Raw genomic sequence first — 16,908 nt, forward strand, 5'->3', positions numbered from 1 at the left:
AAATTTGTTTCAAAGACCCAACTGATGTATTTTGCATTACATTGTTTAAAATTGTTCTCTTTCTCCTTCCTGAAGCCTTCTTACAGGTTTTTTACGCCAATCTGGCTAACTCTAGGAACTTTTAATCTTTGTTTCACCATTCTAAATACAAAGTATGAGGGTTGGGGGTTTGCTTAAATTTAAGTAAGCCTTAGTAGTTTATTTATGGCAGTTTTAAATAATCTTTAAAAATATACAAGCAGATATATACATGAGCTCTAAGTGCATATATAACGATTTCATTAAAACTTACATTTTCATATAACTGGCATAAACTTTAGCTAATTATGTAGATGCATCATTAGAATAATGTTGTAGATGCAGTATTTCTGTTTATTAGACAACATGAACTTCACAAGTTTAAAACTTTTAATTGCATGCTCCATTATTATTGTTATATTTATTCCAAATAAAAATGGGGTTGAGAACTACGAAAGGTACTTTCAGAAATGAACAGAATATTATGCCATTAAAGGAGATGTAACCACTAGTGCAAGCCAGCGTTTCTACTGATGCTCTGTGGATTTCTATTTGGAAGGATTTTAAGAGATTTTCTAGGAAAACTGTGCTCTATGATGACAATGTGGGATACGCTGGATTAAACAATGATTTTTAGAAGTTTTTTTACTGTAGTGTACAGCTCTCAACCTTTAATCCCTAATGTGCAATGGAAATCTCTAAGGGGAAACTGGGGTGTATAGTATTTGCCAATCTTATTTGACCAGATCCTATTAACTCCCAGAAAAGTGTTCAACAGAGTACTTATTTTTTGAAAGGCTGATATATCTGTTAAAATTCTTATTTGTGTATAAAATCTGTGCACCTTTGTGTAAAACTTTCTTAGTAGTGGGTATTATATATCTTTTGTTTTGGTAAATATTAAATAAAAATTTGGGAATGAGAAATAAGAACATCTTGGTTTTAAAAATTATAATGAAACTGTCATCCCTGATGTCCTTGACTCACCTCCTAAACTTTTGTTTTTAAATTATTGTACTGTTATATAACATTCATTTCATTATATAAATATTGCTATATTTACAATGGCTACCACTATATGACAATTATTTTAATACTATACACTTAATGTTAATTTTTTAACCTCTATAAACTGACAGAAATTATCACTTGGAAATGAATACTTAATTATACATGTGACCACTTGCTTGAGGAAAGGAAGAATTTTCCTTTGAAGATGGGAAATTCAGTCAGATGAACAAGATTGTACATATACAGTAGGATTTGTTTATGATTATTTTCTGAAATCCAGAGAAATCTCAGCAACAGTTGATCATAGATTCTATAGGAACATCACTCAAAGAGTAAATCCCAGAATTCATGTAAAATGCTGATTCAGAAAAGGTACCACTTTGGTACCAAGACAGTGGCCAATTGCTTTGTGAGTCTGGTGATTGTATTCTATGATTAGTGTTCTATGTTAGAAAAATGTGTGGCTTATGGGTGAGACCTTCATGGCTTTCTAACTGTAAGTGTTGCATCTTCACATCTATCCTGCCTTCCTCTGCTCTCCCAGGCTTCTCTTGGAGTCATATGCTTGGATTTCCCTGTGTTCCAGTCTTTGCAGCTGATGGGAGGAAAGTGGGGAAGTACAGAAATGGCCTTCAGGTGACTCTGATTGTCATTCCGTCTCTCTTTCCTTTGAAAAACCCTCTCTGAAACCCAAGCACTCTCTCTTGATCTCCACTGAGAATGCTGTTTTCAAGTGAGATTCCCATGTTCAAAACACGAGTAATGATAATGACGTGAAGAATGATGTGTCAGAAATCATGGCCAGTGTTGTCAAATAAATGTGATTGAGGGTCTTCCGTTTGCAGCATTACAGTAAGGACTCTGAAAACTTATATGCTGAAAATAGAGTACAAGTGCTGGTTGCAATTGGTTTTGGATTTTCAAATTGTGTTATTGAACCTGCAAGAAAATAAGGACTCCTGGATGACGTGAAGTGCAGAAATGGAGAGAGATTGTGAAACTCGGAAGCCAGCTCCGCCCTGATTGACTCTGCTGATTCCCTGTGATGTGGAGCTACCACTCTGAGAGTCCCTTGGCTCAGGGAATAGAAAGCAAATCTAAGTCTTTCTGATGTTGAAAATATAATAGGAGACCCTCAGGTATAGCTGGAAGACCAAAGGGTGTTCTACTCGCAGTGTTGGGAGAATAGACAGACATAGATGTTGACGGAGACATAGTTGCATGCAACTCACAACAGCCAGAGGGTTTCACACTAGTCTGTAGGTGAATTTCTGCCATCTTTGGGGTCCAAAATACCTCAAGCTGATAATTTATTTTTGAAAAGAGGAAATTTTCTGTTGTTCCAGGCAGATCCTGTAATCTAATGTGTATCTCCTCTGGATGGGTGTACCTTCAAAGCAGAACACAAAGAATTACCATAAGTAAAGTTCCCCAGAACAGAAGTGCAAATATGAAAACTTACAAACAGCTTAGTTTACATGAGAAATTGGAATTCTTATCAGATTCAGACTGTAATAATGAAAAAAACAATAAAAATATGAGTAGGAAACCAAATACTACATGAACGGCCAAGTAAATGTGAAAATAATCCCAGCCATCACATATCCTTACGAAACATAATTTGCAAAAAACAAACAAAACAAAATGAACAGATCATTTTAGTGTATTAGTCTGTTTTCTGCTGCTTATAACAGAGTATCTGAAACTGGGTATTTTATAAAGAAAATAAATATACCTCTCACAAATATACCGGTTGAGAAATCCAAGGTCGAGGGGCCACATCTGGCCCTCTTGCTGGTGGGGATTCTGGAGTCCTGATGTGTGCAGGCATCGCCTGGCGAGGGGCTGAGCATGCCATCTCAGGTCACTCTTCCTATAAATTCACCAGCTCCCCTCCTGTGACAGCCCATTAATCCATTACTTTACAAATGATTAATACAATCACCTCTTAAAGGCCTCACCTACCAATATGACCATATTGATTACATTTCAACATAAGTTTTTGAGGGGACAAATAGTCAAACCATAGTATTTATGAAGTAGAAAAATTAGGCCAAGTAAAAGCTCTGAGATGAAAAAAATGAAAAGAAAAAATAAGCAAACAAATTGGTGAATATGTATGAAAATTTAAACAATCATCAGTCAACTATGTAAAACAATAATATTTAATTTATGAGGTTTATAAAAACAAATGGATAATGACTATGTCTAATTTAAGATTTTTTTTAAAAAAAACTAAAATACCTAGCAATTCATGTAATTAGAGAGAGAATAATAAATTTTAAAGAAGAAGGTAAGACTATTACAACTAAATACATACTAAAATTTCTAGAAAGTCTACTAAAATAAAAGCATGAGAAAAAATTAATTAGTATGAAAGCAAGCAAAAAGGGAGAGCAAATGGGGGTGCACATAGAAAACACAAGCTAAGATGGTCGAGAGAAATCCAAATAGAGAAGAAACTTCAGGGACTATAAGTAGACTAAACTACCCAATTAAAAGACAAATTCTGAGATTGAATTTAAAGAACAGTCTAACTGCATGCTGTTTGGAAGTGAAAATCTAAAACATAGGAGTCCAAGGCATTTGAAAGAGCAAGTGTGTACCAGCAGCATGTACAATAATTTTCATAGCAGCATTATATATAAGGGCAAAAAGAAAAATGACTCAAAGACCCATCAAGAGGAGGATGGAAAAATCATGGTACATTCATGCAATGGAAAACTATACAGCAATGAAAATGAGTAGACCAGAGCATCATGCCTAAACATAGATGACTCCCTAAAACATAATACAAGCAAAAAAGGAGAGAGAGAGAGAGATACAGAACTTGCAACATATAATTCCAATTAAGCATTTGATTTCAGGAAACTGATGTATGTGGCTAAAACTGGAATGCATACATTTATGGTAACTATGAAGAAAAGCAAGGGAATGATAAACATAAAATTCAGAAAGTGATTTCCCGTGAAGTGGAGGAAGAAGGTGACATGGGGAAGGGTATATTCTGTGCATTGATCACATTGATGTATTGGTAAATATTCTGTTTCTTAGAGTTGGTAGCACAGATGTTCATGTCATGGTTCTCATTGTGTTATAGGTACACACGTATACATTTCAATGTAATAAAAATCAATTTGAGAGAAATAGAAAGCGGTGAAGACAGCTTCTGGCCTCAATTAGCTTGGAGAATAGTCAGCAGAAAGACAAGTTAGCAAATTTTTACACTTCATCTTCACAGCAGATTAATAACTTACATGCTAGCCTAATTTTTACTGATTTGTTAGCTGATGGTAAGTGTGCTTAAGTGATCATTAAGTACTAATTAGGTACTAATTAAGTCCTGATGGGATTTGAAGCAGGTCTGACCAACCATAGGATCCTTGACATCTGTATCATATGACACTATTGGATAGAGCTTTGATCTTTTAATCTGCGCAGTTTAACATTTTCTCTTGCTCTGAATTATTTGTTCATTGCCTCCCCTATTAGTTTAAAAATGTCTGAATAGCACAGAAAGTGGCGGGAAGGCACTTTCTTCCATAGGGTACAAGGAACACTTCTTGGTGGCATGTTTCTTTGTTTTTTTTTTTATACCACAGGTAACCCATCTCCCCAACCTTAAACCTTACCTTCCCCTCAGTGGCATTCTTCCCCCTTTCGGGCACTACTGGCGGGTCCAAAATGCACCCTGGGTTCATCTGAAAAGCACATGCACAGCACAGAGCAGGTCTTATTCTTTTTTATATATCTTCCAACTTTTTATTTAAATGGATTTTATTGTTCCATTTATCTATCCATATGTAGACATATGAATATGAACACACACAAACACACACAAACGCTTCAGAATTTACAAAACAAAAAGCAAAGCCTACTCATTACTTTAAGGCTTCAAATATTAAAATGGACAGTGTGATGGTATGTATATAGAATAATACACTCATCTCTCTCTTTTTTTTTTTTTTTGCTCTTTCATAAAACATTGTGTTGAAAACACTGAAGCACTTTGCAGAGAGAAAGTCAGCTTTTAATCATCATCTCTTATGCCGTGGAGTGGAAGAAAGAGCTCATTATTCTAATTGAAAGTAAAAATGAAAAAAGGTCTAAGCTTTGGATGTTTCAGGAGTATCTTTCTAATTTTCAGTACAACACATAATACACAGCAGTTATAGAAACTGGAGAAAACAACTCCTATTTCTTGAGGCTGCTGCATTTTCGTGTGAAGGGGGGAGCTCTGGTGAAAGCTCTGGGCTTGAGGGATTCTTTCCTGATTGGGTGCAGGCAGAGTTGATGGCTGCCTGTGGGATGTGATTTTAGGCTCATCGTTTGCAATGCACTTTACACATTAGTTACCAGAGACTAATGGTTACCAGAGACTGACATGACATGGCTCCAGTGGCCCCTGAAAGCACATGCACCAGCCTGCTTTGCAGATTCTGGCCTCTACTCAATAGATTTGAGATTCTTTATATATATGCAAAAAGACAGAATGTTATTTTCAGAGCTTTTGTTAACATTAGGGTAGCCATATAATATATTGTCCAACTTGGAAGTTTTTGGGTGAGTGACGGGGTTATTAATAATTTTGCCAAGGTAATGGCACCTAGGGGATCCTGGGTAAAACTCACTGGTCATCTCCTCTGGACCTTCTACCCTTGGCATCTCAACCAAGGTTATTGAATCACCTTTGAAGGCACAGACCTTAAGGAAATTCTTCCTGTTTTGTTTTCCTTGAGGTTGGTGTACTTTAACTAGTTTATGTAACTTGCAGTATGGGGTTTCATTAAAATATTGCTAAAGAGAAAATCAGTCTGTGTATATGTATTTATTCTCAGGATAATGTAATTTTTATTTTAAAAAAAAAACCTTGATATGTTTCATCGTTGGCTGCATTTTCAGTAGAATTTTGCTAGAATTTATTCAGTGTAAGCACAATGAAGATGTATGTCATTGAATGTATCTCTGGGAAAAGAAACTATTTTTGTATGTTCATGTGTGGACAAATGACTTATTATGCCAGTGAAGAGTGCTTCAACCCACAAGAACAACCACACCTACAGGAATGTGGAAACCATGTTTTCCAGCCTGTGACCTGGCCTTCTCTTGTGTTTGCAGCGTCAATTGCAGCCACCTGCAACGATCCAGGTATGCCTCAAAATGGCACCCGCTATGGAGACAGCAGAGAGGCTGGAGACACCATCACATTCCAGTGTGACCCTGGCTATCAGCTCCAAGGACAAGCCAAAATCACCTGTGTGCAGCTGAATAACCGGTTCTTTTGGCAACCAGACCCTCCTACGTGCATAGGTATCAGCCAACAGTACTTAGACATTTTATATTCAGGGATGGATGCATGTTGTCGTTTAAATTGCTCCACAAATGTATTATTCCTTTAGAAATATTTCTCAAGCATTTCTTTCATGTTCGCTGGCTCTCTGAGACTCCTGAAATGTTATTGTAAACCTTTAAACTTTATTTAATTAGGTGGGATAAAGGAAGTCATCCCCTTAATGTACGGTAATTGACATTTACCGTACATTTCCTACCCTTAACAAATGTTATATAAACATGGATCAATCAAATTACTGTAATTTAAAATTCTAGGCGGCTCAAAATTTAGAACCCTACCATTGCTATTCTGATTTTTTAATATAGAAACATGACCTGAAGCAAAACCTACTCACTAAAAGTACTTTCTCTTTTTAGATGTTTTTCCCCTATAATGTTAGTACATTTAAAATGTAATTCTGAAAACTAGAAATTACACTGTTTGTATTAAAATGAAGATAAAAGGAGGTTTGTTTCTGCAATTTATTAACGTTTTATAGTCTGACCTTATTAAAAGGATAACAAATGATTTTGCAGACTTTGGCTTGAATAGCCACCTGAGACAATTTATCACAAATATGGTTTTAGGCTATATATATTTTATGTAAAATAGTAATTTCAGGTAGATGGTCTCTTCATTCAATAAAATATTTTACCATGAAATTCCTACTTAGAGTATATCATCTTAGTTTTGAAAAGAAACTCTACTGAACTTTATTATTTTAAGGAACTATCACAGTTTAGTACTTCTTTACAATCTGTCTGAAAAATGTAAAATTTAATTGATGTGTGAAGAGAGAAAGTGATCATGAAATGGGTAAACCGTTTTGCAGAGGATGACCTTGGGGAGGATTTGTGGTTTGAAATAGTTTTGATTGTTGTGTACACAGCGGTGGTAAAATTCTCAGTGGTCTTGGGGAGCTATGATACAGCATTCTTGCTTATGGCAAACCACTTATCCCAGTTGTGAAGACACATGAAGTTGGATAGCTGTGCTTGTTAGCATTCTCAGCCTTGTTGGGGAGCAATCTATGTTTGTTTAATGTTTGATGCTGCATTTACTTTTCATAACGTCTGAGAGCCCAGTCACGCATTTTTACTCACGCTGAGTCATCAGAAGACTGGAGAGATTTCGGCGTGTTTCTTTTTTAAAGTGGAGTGATTGCCTATAAATGTGGCAATCATTTTAAACCAATGGCCTATTTTTACATTAGGAAAGGTTTTTTTTTTCTTCCATTTTGCATGTTTTTAGGCTCATGGAGGAATACATTAAAAAGCGATATAACTATGAGTTAATCCCTTAAAAGTAATTCATTAATTTATATTAATTTGAACATGCAAATATAAAATTTGGCCATCTCCTAATTAATCTACAAACAAGTCGATCTTTTGTTAGATCATCTCTTAGTTATTTTATTTTGACCAGCAACTACGTAATCCAAAACGCACCAAAAGCTAAATAAATAACTCTATCTCTACCTTGAATATCAGTTTCAAGGACAAGCTGAAATCACTTGCAGGCAAATGAATAATCAATTATTTTGGCAATCAGACCCGCCTACATGCATAGGTATTATGTAACAGAAAAATGGAAAATACGTAATTGGAAATAAATTAACATTATATTTTTATTACATTGCAATTTTCTATTTTTTAGGAATGAGGTTTATGTCCTCTGTGACAAGCTTGCCCATTAGGGCATGAGTGTATCGTAATTAGCACTTATGTAAATTCTGTTTCAAAGATTCAAAACACTTTTTAATTTTTTTACCTTTTTTCATATTAAAGGGTAATGCATTTTACTGAAGACATTTTATAAAGTATGTTAAAGAGGAGAAAAACATTGTCATCTTTTTACCTGGAGACAATTACAATTAATATAGACATTTATAAATAATTTCGTAATTATGTATATGTAATGTATTTTAAAATGTTTTCGGCTGGGCGTGGTGGCTCACGCCTGTAATCCCAGCACTTTAGGAGGCCGAGGCGGACAGATCACTTGAGGTCAGAAATTTGAGACCAGCCTGGGGAATATGGTGAAACCCTGTCTCTACTAAAAATACAAACATTAGCCAGGTGTGGTGGTGCACGCCTGTGATCCCAGCTACTCGGGAGGCTGAAGCATGAGAATTGCTTGAACCTGGAAGGCAGAAGTTGCAGTGAACCAGGATCGCGCCACTGCACTCCAGCCTGTGCAACAGAGTGAGACTCTGTCTCAAAAAAAAAAAAAAGTTTTAAAATGACAGCATCCTGCATGACTATTTTGTAAATTACACTTTTTACTTACCAGTACATGGTGTGTATATTTTGTGTTACTATGTATTTTCTACTAATTTTTAATGACTAAATCCTATCTCTTTAGAAGGCACCACTACACCACCAATGCCACTCTCTAGTGTCTATTTGTTTGAATCTACCAATAATGATTTTTCAGGTCCCTTATTATTGTATAATTAAGTTGTTTTAACCTTTTCCCTATTCTGAGGATAGCTGCAATGAGCACCCATGTTGCAAAATAAATCATGATTATTGACAAATGACATATTTCTACAAACTTGCATATTTCTAGGACTTTTTAAACATGTTTTTGTTTCGTTTTGTTTTTGAGGTGGAGTCTCGCTGTGTCACCGAGGCTGGAGTGCAGGGGCATGATTTCAGCTCACTGCAACCTTGCAACCTCCACCTTCCAGGTTCGAGCAATTCTCCTGCCTCAGCCTCCCATGTAGCTGGGATTACAGGCGCCCACTACCACGCCCGGCTAATTTTTAAAATATTTTTAGTAGAGACGGGTTTTTACTATGTTGGCCAGGCTGGTCTCAAACTCCTGACTTCGTGATCTGCCTGCCTCAGACTTCCAAAGTGCTGGGATTACAGGTGTGAGCCATCGCGCCCGGCCCATTTTTAAAATCACTTTCAGAGCAGTCACACAGATTTACCTTGCCATCAACCATAAATATTTATTAATATTTTCTCCGACTCAGAGAACACACCACACATGATAGATCTTAAGCCACAGAGTGATGATGTCTTGTTTTAATTGGCATTTTAAATTAATAATAAGGTCGAACTTTTTTTTCATAAGCTTATTGGCTGTTTGAATTTGTTCTTTCCTGATTGATCAGCTAACTTACTTTTTCCTTTTCATTATCAGTGTATATTTACTCATTACTGGCTCTCTCTCTTTCTTTCTCTTTCATAAAATATCTTAACCTCTCACCTGTTGTGTGTGACAACATTTATTTTCAACACCTGCCATTTGCAGTTGCTTTTTCTTGAGTGTTGGGTGGATGCCTCACTTTTTTTTGCTGTTATTGTTGCATCCGAAATGACTCCTACCATAAAGGCTCTTCTGTTTAGCTTTTTGACTTAGTCTAGAAGGAGAATTCTGTAGACCAAAGGACACTAATGACTTTTTTTTTTTTTTTTTTTTGAGACAGGGCCTTGCTCTGTCACCTAGGCTGGAGTGCAGTGGTGGGATCTTGGCTCACTGCAGCCTCCGCTCCCAGGTTCAAGCGATTCTCCTGCCTCAACCTCCTGAGTAGCTGGGATTATAGGCGTGCGCCACCAAGCCCAGCTATTTTTTGTATTTTTAGTAGAGGTGAGGTTTTGCCATGTTAGCCAGGCTGGTCTCGAACTCCTGCCCTCAGATGATCCACCCACCTTGGCCTCCCAAAGTGCTGGGATTACAAGCGTGAGCCACCATGTTCGGCTTCAACTTCCTTATTCTGAGTAAAGTGTCCCTAAACAGTCTTCATTTTCTTATATAGCCTGCAATTGCTCTTCCCCAAGTCCAAATTGCAAAACACTCTGAAAAGCCAAAATGTACCCTAGGTTTGCAGAAATTCATTTAGGGACCACAGACTGTCCTGACATAAAGGTGTCTATTTAGAAAATATTTATCACACCCAACGGTGTGAACATTCACATGTTTTAATGCAGAAATGTAGATGGGTCGGTCTCATTAAGGACCGCGGCTTCAAACCCTGATGGTGAAGAGCTGCTACATATGTATGTTTGCTATTTAGCATAGTGGCTAAAGGTTTTGAATAAGGGGTTGGTGGGTTGAAAAGAATAGGTGGATTTATTCCTTCTGGAGAATTTCCTAGCATCTCTGAGTTGCATTTTTTACTATTCTAATCCTTTCCAAAATATTTTGCAAGATAATTAAAACCTAAGAAAACGAACATGAAGAATACCAGACCAACCGAGAGAACAAACAAGGCCAGGCAGGACTCCTTAATTCCACTTTCAGCTTTTAAGTCACCTCGTTTGAAAGCGCCTCCTGGGATCTGTATGACTAAGACAGGGTTTCCCCTGTGTGTCTTTTAAATCAATATTTGAATCATATCCCTGAACTGTTCCTGCTGGTAGCACCCTGTAGACAGTGCCCTGAATCTGTCATTTTTCATCTTTCAAAACCTGTATGGAGTAGAATCTTCTAGACCTTCAGGTACCTTCTTTCTCTGCATCAGCTCTCCTTCCTCATCGGTCCACGCGTGCACTTCTCCACACTGTCAGCAGCGTGATTCCGAGGAGGCCCTGTGCTGTGGGAGCTGAGGGTGATTCTGAGGAGGCCCTGCCCTGTGAGAGCTGAGGGGACAATTTCTTCTGCACGATTCTTTTTTTTTTTTTTTAAGCATACTGGGGAAAATCAAGTTTTAATCTTTTTCTGTAAAAATTATATTACTCTTGAACATATATCTGTAGAATTTATTATTATAAATATTTTCTGCAATAGCATTCAGAGTTTGCATTCAATTAGGCTGTGAGAGTATAACAAAAACTACTGGACTTAGTTGTATTTCTTATTATAAAAATTAAGTTTTCAGAAATGTTAAGTAAGTATTTAAAGACACCCTCATTATTGAAAATTGTGAAGCATGGGTCTTCATCTTCTTTCATCTTATTTACAAAACAAATCTCCTTTTGTGTAGGGGAAAAAATCAGCAATTAAGACATTTTCTTTCCTACGTATTTTTTAATGCATATATGACCAATAATGGGAATGAAATAAGACATATAACTTAAGGGGAAGACTATGATGTAACTGTAGTCACACTTTAAAACAACTTGGTGACAAACCACAATATTTGATATAAACAACTTTTAAACCCAGCATATTATGTATCTAAAATGTGTATACTTATAAATTCTGCAGTGTTTTCACACCTTCCCTGAGATGAGAGGTTTAGGAGAAACCTTATCTCACAAATAAAACAATCCTAAAATCTTTCCAATTCAAGAACAAAAATTGGCTTGCCTGTTAACCACATTGAGCTACATAATTACTGCCTTGCTAATAATAAACGTAAACACATTTAATTCAAAATTGATGACTTCAAACACAAACTAAATTTATTGTTTTCCTAAAGTGGTTCTTTCTAATAATATACCAAGCATTGTGATCAAATGATATTTCCAGACAGTAATGCTCCAACTCAGCTCTTTACTGATACGTATACTTAGAGGTCACTTAAACTTTTGGGGTCTGTTTTGCCACTTTGAAATATGCGGAAAGTAATTCAAGCCTTCCATACGCCAGAGGACTGGGAGAATGTGAAAGGCCATGTTTTCATGCACCCAGTTGCCATTTCCTGCGTACTTATTCCGATCCAGAAACCGCCTAGACATCAGGGATAAAACAGTGAACAGGAGCCAGACGATCACTGTACCACATGAAGCAGGCACTCAAGAAGAAATAGGCAATGATTGTATAAATGATGAGAAATAGCAAAAGAATTAACATAGCCATAAAATGATGACCATGGGATTTTTTTACTCAAGTGTTTTCCTGTTTGTTCCTATGTGTGCACGTTGGCAGGTGTAGGGATTAAGTCATCTTTCATTTAATTGAGAAAATTTTAAATTACAGGAAAGAAATTTTATGTGCCAGAAGTTTGAAAATTCGCTTTGAAAATGGGGTGGAATCTTATGTAAAGTTCATTAACAATTACATGAAAAATGTACAGGGTTCCTGGGTCTTACAGTTTTATCTGGATAATCGAGAACCAACACACAATCTCTTTGGTGGGGAAAAAATGCTGATGAACAAGCTCTTCTTCTTAAAGAATTCTGTGATGTCTCATTCTACACTGACTGGCAGGCATTCTTCTCTCTCCTAACTTTGTCTCTGTAACTTTCATTCTGTGACAGCTGCTTGTGGAGGGAATCTGACAGGCCCAGCAGGTGTTATTTTATCACCCAACTACCCACAGCCATATCCTCCTGGGAAGGAATGTGACTGGAGAGTAAAAGTGAACCCAGACTTTGTCATTGCTTTGATATTCAAAAGGTACTGTCTCTTGCAGAAGTCCTCTTTTTAGTAGGATTTTTAATGCCATACCTAAAAATTACTTCTTTTGTGACCTCATAGTCTCCAGTGTTATATCTAGGTAAGCACTAGATTTTGTGTCTAATGGAGACTACACTAGGCTGTAAAATGACATAAATGGGAATACATTATTTTGCTTTGGAAGCATTCTACTTATGTTAAGATGCACATGAATTATCTTTAAATACTGTTTATCTTGCACACAATGTGTTCCCTATGAGAAGGCTTAACTTACAGAATGTTCAATAGAAATAATAAAAATATGGTATGGAGACACTTGGTGTAATTTCTCATCAATGCCTCCTGTCGCTCTCAATGCATGATAGTGAATTCCTTTCCACAGCACATCCTGACGTTCCTGAGGGTAGCACTGCTAATATCATTACAATAATTCAGACCTAATAGGGCCTTGAAAATGAAACTTTCCCCAAATGTGGTTGCTGTAAAGTCTGAGTTACTAGATTTCAGTCCTAAAAATATGCTAACTTGTTCTTACTAGACTAGAGGGTGGAAGGTCAAATACTGTGGCCATTTTATGATAATAAACTCTTTAAATAATCATAGTATTAGGATATAGTATATGATAATTACTTTTTATGGAATCCAAAGATCTTTTCTAACTTTAGACTTTGACTTTTGAACTAAATGAATGTGATATTTGCGAAGGTGAGTTATTCTGTAGACTTTCCTATTGACCTTTCAGCTATCGAGGGCAAGTGCCTGGGATTAGAGTTTTTAATCTGTCAATGGAGCAAGTTTCCTTTTCTAGAGATCTTTATGTCAATATTCAAGGCCTGAATGTGTTTACGTTCCCTCACTTTCTCCCCCTGATGAGATCTGAGTCAGGAGAATTTTACATTTCTATGATTCTGAATCTTAAGTAGATTGATAATCATCTTTTCCTGAATTTACTAAACTGCCACAAATTTACCAAATGTTTCTCAGCTATTACAGAAAAACAGTGAACACTCACTGGCTATATTTTTTAGATATCTTTGTTGGTTTTGTTAATGTTAAATTCTAGCAGCATCTTCCTTAAAATTAGGAGGCACCTCTGGTTTCAAGATATTATAAGTGGATTAACAAGTGAAGCCAGGTGTGGTGGTTCATGCCTGTAATCTCAGCACTTCAGGAGGCCAAGATGGGGAGCACTTGAGTTCAGAAGTTTGAGACCAGCCTGCGCAACATAGCAAGACTGTCACTACAAAAAAATTTTAAACATTGGCCTGGTGTCCTTGTGTATTCCTGTGGTTCTGGCTACTTCAGAGGCTGAGACAGGAGGACTGCTGGAGCGCAGGAGGTGGAGGCTGCAATGAGCTATAATAGTGTCTAGTCTGGGCAACAGAGCAAGACCTTATCTTAAAAAAAAAAAAAAAAAAGGAAAAGAAAAGGAAAGGAAAGGAAAGAAGGAAAGGAAGACAGGAAGACAGAAAGAAGAGAAAGAAAAGAAAACAAAAGAAAGAGAGATAGAGAGAAAGAAAGAGAAAGAAAGAAGAAAGAAAGAAGAAAGAAAGAAAGAAAGAATTGAAAGTGAACACAGAACCTTGTTAGTAAGAGTTTCCTCCTTCCCATAAAGTGCAACTCTTTTGATGATATGCATATTTAAGACATTTTTGTGCGAGGACTTTTTCACTGTGTTTTATCCACCCCTCTGGAAGTTTGAAACAGATAATCTCAAAGCCTTTCCCAACCTATAGATTGTATGACTCACTACCCGACCCAATGTCTCAGAAACTTCAGAAATCTGTGAAAATCAGTGACTTCTCTGATCTGGAGTTTGCATGTGATCAACTGGGCATCTTCCTGGGAAGTAGTGAGGAGGGAGAGGCCAGAATCCTGTTTGGGGATGAGGATGTCCAGCTTCCCAAACAGGAGGCTGGTGCTGATGAGGGCTGGCCAGGATGCACTGTCAGGATGATGGCAGATTCAGGTGTGCTTTTTGTGGGAGAGTGGGAGTCTGTCATTACTGATGATAAAGGCAAAGAATCAAACGACCTGAAGGACATATGCGCTTCCAGGCTCATTCAGGGCTGTGGGTCTTCAGAAAGAGGATGTTCCATCAAATTTCCCTGTGGACTATGGGGCTCACACATTGGGGTTCAAATCAAATTTGGCTGAAACACTGAGTCAGGCTGTGGCATGCTATTAGAGCTTAGAGATACGTGCAGCTGGCAGAGGTAGCAATAAGGAGTTCACCAAAGGAACCATAATTAATTATAAATTTCACTCCAGACTTCTACTCGTGAATTTTGATACAGGCAAAAAAGGAGAGCAGATGGGATATATAGTGTTTTATTTTGTTTTCCTGTGTCTGGTAGTATTTGCAGTGTTGAATAAATTACCAATAATGATAATTAACTAAGCCAAATATTGGGGATATGGCATGACCAGATTTTAATAACATCCTTGCAAACACTCTAAATACAGTAATTATTCCAATAAAATTCTACTTAACCCACACCATTCCTGGTAGCCCCTATACCTAGTAACTCCAACCTTTTATTCCTTCTTCATTCTTGACGTCAGTGAACTTGTCAAATAAACAGACTAAGAAACCTTCCTAAATTTCCTTTAATAAGTATATTCAGAATGTGGAGTGAGGGTATCCTTGACCCGAAACAGGACGGCGTGATGCAGGCTGGGCATTGCACGGATGCTGGTGGTCCCACGTCCTCTGGTCCCCTTCATGGTGCAGTGGACCCCTCCAGGAGGGACCTTCTGTTGCTGTTTTATCATCCAAATCTCCAGATCAAGTGGAGCCACTTAGAACATTTTAATGATTACAAAAACAAACAAACCAACAAGCAAAAACCCTGACCTTCTCTGACTCAGTCGTCCTAAATTTCTGCAAACGGAAAGGAAAGGAAGTGGGAGCTTCATAAATTGAGTGCTTTTTAAAGACACATACGAAAAACCTGCTATCGAGAAGAGAAGAGGGAAGGGGCGGCTGCAAGGGATGGGTTTGTTGGTTTGCTGGCTTGTTTGTTTGTTTTTGAAGTGGAGCCGTGCTCTGCCGCCCAGGCTGAAGTACAGGGGCAAGATCTCAACTCACTGGAACCTCTGCCTCCTGGGTTCAAGCGATTCTTCTGCCTCAGCCTCCCGAGCAGCTGGGACTAGAGGCGCGCAACCCCTTGCTCAGCTAATTTTTGTATTTTTAGTAGAGACAGGGTTTCACCGTATTGGCCAGGCTGGTCTCGAACTCCTGACCTCATGATCACCCACTTCAGCCTCCCAAAGTGCTGAGATTACAGGCGTGAGCCACCCCGCTCGGCCACAACGGACGGTTTTAATACTTCTACTTTATCAGTTTATTCTGTTCACATCAAGATCGTAGACATCTTAACCAAGTTCAGCCTTTCCCTTAGAGTATGCATACTTTTAAAGCTCACAGACTCTATCAGCCTGCACATCACCAATGGCAAATACAGCCTAGCCCTTGAGAGCTTTGGGTTTAAATTGTTACCCTCTTTGGGGACTGACTGTATGTTAATATTAGAGGAGAGAGAAATAAAGAAAAATGCAGAAAGTGAGAGAAACAGAAAGGGAGGGAGAGAGAAAGAAACTGGGATATTCAGTGATGGTGAAACATGATGTGAGAAAGATTACTCTGTGCCTTGTAGGGACCATTAATATTGGCTGATTCATCCAAGCAAGTGGAGGCTTTTTTTTTTTGACAAGGTCTTGTTCTGTCTCTCAGACTGGAGTACATGGGTGCGGTGGTGTGGTCACAGCTCACAGCAGTCTCAAACTCCTGGCCTCAGGTGATCCTTCAGCCTCAGCTTCCTGAGTAGCTAGGACTACAAGTGTGCACCACCACACTCCACTAATTTTTGTATTTTTGTACAAACAGGATCTCATTATGTTGCCCAGGCTGGAAAAACTGCATTTTTTAAGTAAAAATAATGTAAAGGTTTTTTGTTTGTTTGTTTAAAAAAAAACAAAAACCTTTAAGAATAGTCAGTAGAATTACTGACTATCCAATATTTTCAAAGTTCCCATATTTTCAAAACTAAAAATATTCAGATAAAGATAAAATGTCAGTGGAAATGTATCTCTTTTGAGCTCCATTCTTTTAAACTGCATCTCATTTAGCAAATTAATGGGTACAGGGAAAGGATAGCATAACTCTCTGCTATTATGACTTATTTCCTTTTGACTATGGTCAAAACAATATTGTATTGAACATGATGGTAATTAGGCAAAATACGATTTGT

The 16,908-nt window shown here is 37.5% G+C and overlaps 1 protein-coding gene across 1 annotated transcript in view; it reads left to right on the forward strand.

Annotated features, from left to right (window-relative positions):
- Positions 1-16,908, forward strand: part of CSMD1 (CUB and Sushi multiple domains 1) — a 2,074,981-nt gene that overhangs the window by 1,764,218 nt on the left and 293,855 nt on the right. The window contains exons 27-28 of the mRNA XM_033177634.1: positions 6,148-6,339; positions 12,517-12,655. Coding sequence (XP_033033525.1) covers positions 6,148-6,339; positions 12,517-12,655 — 331 coding nt within the window. The remainder of the gene's footprint in view (positions 1-6,147; positions 6,340-12,516; positions 12,656-16,908) is intronic.

The sequence above is a fragment of the Trachypithecus francoisi genome, unplaced genomic scaffold (genome assembly GCF_009764315.1).
Source record: "Trachypithecus francoisi isolate TF-2019V2 unplaced genomic scaffold, Tfra_2.0 Contig01558, whole genome shotgun sequence".
NCBI classification, from domain to species: Eukaryota; Metazoa; Chordata; class Mammalia; order Primates; family Cercopithecidae; genus Trachypithecus; species Trachypithecus francoisi.